This window comes from Sphaeroforma arctica (assembly GCF_001186125.1).
Source record: "Sphaeroforma arctica JP610 unplaced genomic scaffold supercont1.4297, whole genome shotgun sequence".
NCBI lineage: Eukaryota > Ichthyosporea > Ichthyophonida > Sphaeroforma > Sphaeroforma arctica.
The window spans coordinates 1-1,794 of NW_014036261.1; the positions used below are offsets into that span (position 1 = coordinate 1).

Below are 1,794 nucleotides of genomic sequence, written 5' to 3' on the forward strand. Positions count from 1 at the left end.
ATACATACATACTACGACACACATACACACACACACACACACACACACACATTATATATATATATATATATATATATGCATATAATATAATATAATATAATATAATATAATATAATATAATAATAATAATAATAATAATAATAATAATAATAATAATATTTATATATATATATATATATACATCAACTAATTATATACTTGCTATGTATATTGTTTGCCTCATATGATACAACTACTGGTAGACTTACAGACGCGTAGAACCTCACGTGCTATACATAACACTGAAGTCCACCAAACGGCTAAAGACCCTACAACACCCGCCAAGTCGAATACTCACCTGTCAATGGCACTCTCGATGGGGAATGTGATATGCGGTTTCTCCTTAGTTTTGCTGCTGCCAAAACTCCAGTGGTTGCCAGGTATGATCCGATTACATACCCCCAGCATCACCCGACAAATACCTCGGCCCAGGAGACCCATGTTAACGGTTTCGGCGGTTTCAACACCGAACATGATCCTCTCGTCGTCCTGCATGGCCTTCTTAAATTTACCCTGGATCTATTTTTAGAATGAGAGACGAATGTTGGTAATACATACATATCTCGACGAACGAGTACGATACACGAAGCAAAGGAACACGATGTGTGCAGACGACTCAGTCTAAAAAGACCAAAACTGACACCAGTGTTCGGGTATGCCATAGTTACCTGAAACTCAAACGTTCGCTTCTTGTTCTCGAAGTATGACAAGTACAGGGGGTCTATTGGTTCTGTCCGTAACTTGATGATGCAGTGACCCTTGAAGATCTGCCAATCGGATAAGGAATACGAAAATCAGAAAGTAGCGGCGCAAAAGTGGTGACTTGTCTGGTGTGTGCTCGTGTATTGGTGTCTAAGACTAACAGCAAATGAATAAATTTTGGAGGACATGATCTTTTTTTCTTTTGATAAAAATTCGAATTCGCTTTTTTTGCGGGATAGCCGTAGCTAGTGCTCCGATACAAGCGTCAGTTATTCAGTGCTTCGGTTCCGAGAACTATGGTAAGCATATAAAAACTATGACGTATGAAGTACAGGTATTTACAGAACCATACGACTGCTATGTGTACATCGTAATGATACTTAGAGTACACTGGAGAGCCAACAACAGCGGCATATTCTGCTGCAGCTGAAGCTCAACCGGCGTGCTACCTCGAACAGTACACGTGTCGGAACGCGCAAAATACCGACTTTTAAATACATATTTGCTAACGAGCCGATTTAAAACCCTAAACCCTAAAACTTCTATAGAGAAGCATTCACTAGCATACAAAAACAGCAAAAATGGTGAAGACGAGGACAAATTATTCTTGAAGATAAAGACTCAAACGATGTTACATATAGTACCCAGAGCTTATCGCATATCGAATGCAGAAGACACCATGAGAGAAGACGACGGTACGGAAACGAACCGAACACTCGCAGGCAGTCAAAACTACACTGTACGACCGCAACATGAACCTTCAAATGACCCTGTGAAGGGTTTACAGCAACAGGGAGTAACAAACCCTATCCGTATAAGAGTCCTACTAATAAAACATGTAGGAAATTTGTTGTTCTAGCATGAGACCTGCATCGAAGAAAATTAGAGCAAAAACATACATATATAGATGAAGACGTATGTATATGTATATGTAAACGTTTTCCTTACATCGTTCCCAAAGCCACGGGTTTGTTATAGATAAAGACATGTGTATATGTATATATGTACGTATTCTTTACAAAATTCCCACAGGCCACGGGTCTGACAAAGATG

The 1,794-nt window shown here is 39.2% G+C and overlaps 1 protein-coding gene across 1 annotated transcript; it reads right to left on the reverse strand.

The window, feature by feature from the left end:
- Positions 1-333: 333 nt before the first annotated feature.
- Positions 334-558, reverse strand: SARC_14208 (hypothetical protein; the record flags this gene model as incomplete). The annotated part of the gene is made up of 1 exon (XM_014291659.1): positions 334-558. A coding segment is annotated over one exon (225 nt), but the record flags the coding sequence as incomplete, so codon positions are not given.
- Between the last annotated feature and the right edge of the window lie 1,236 nt (positions 559-1,794).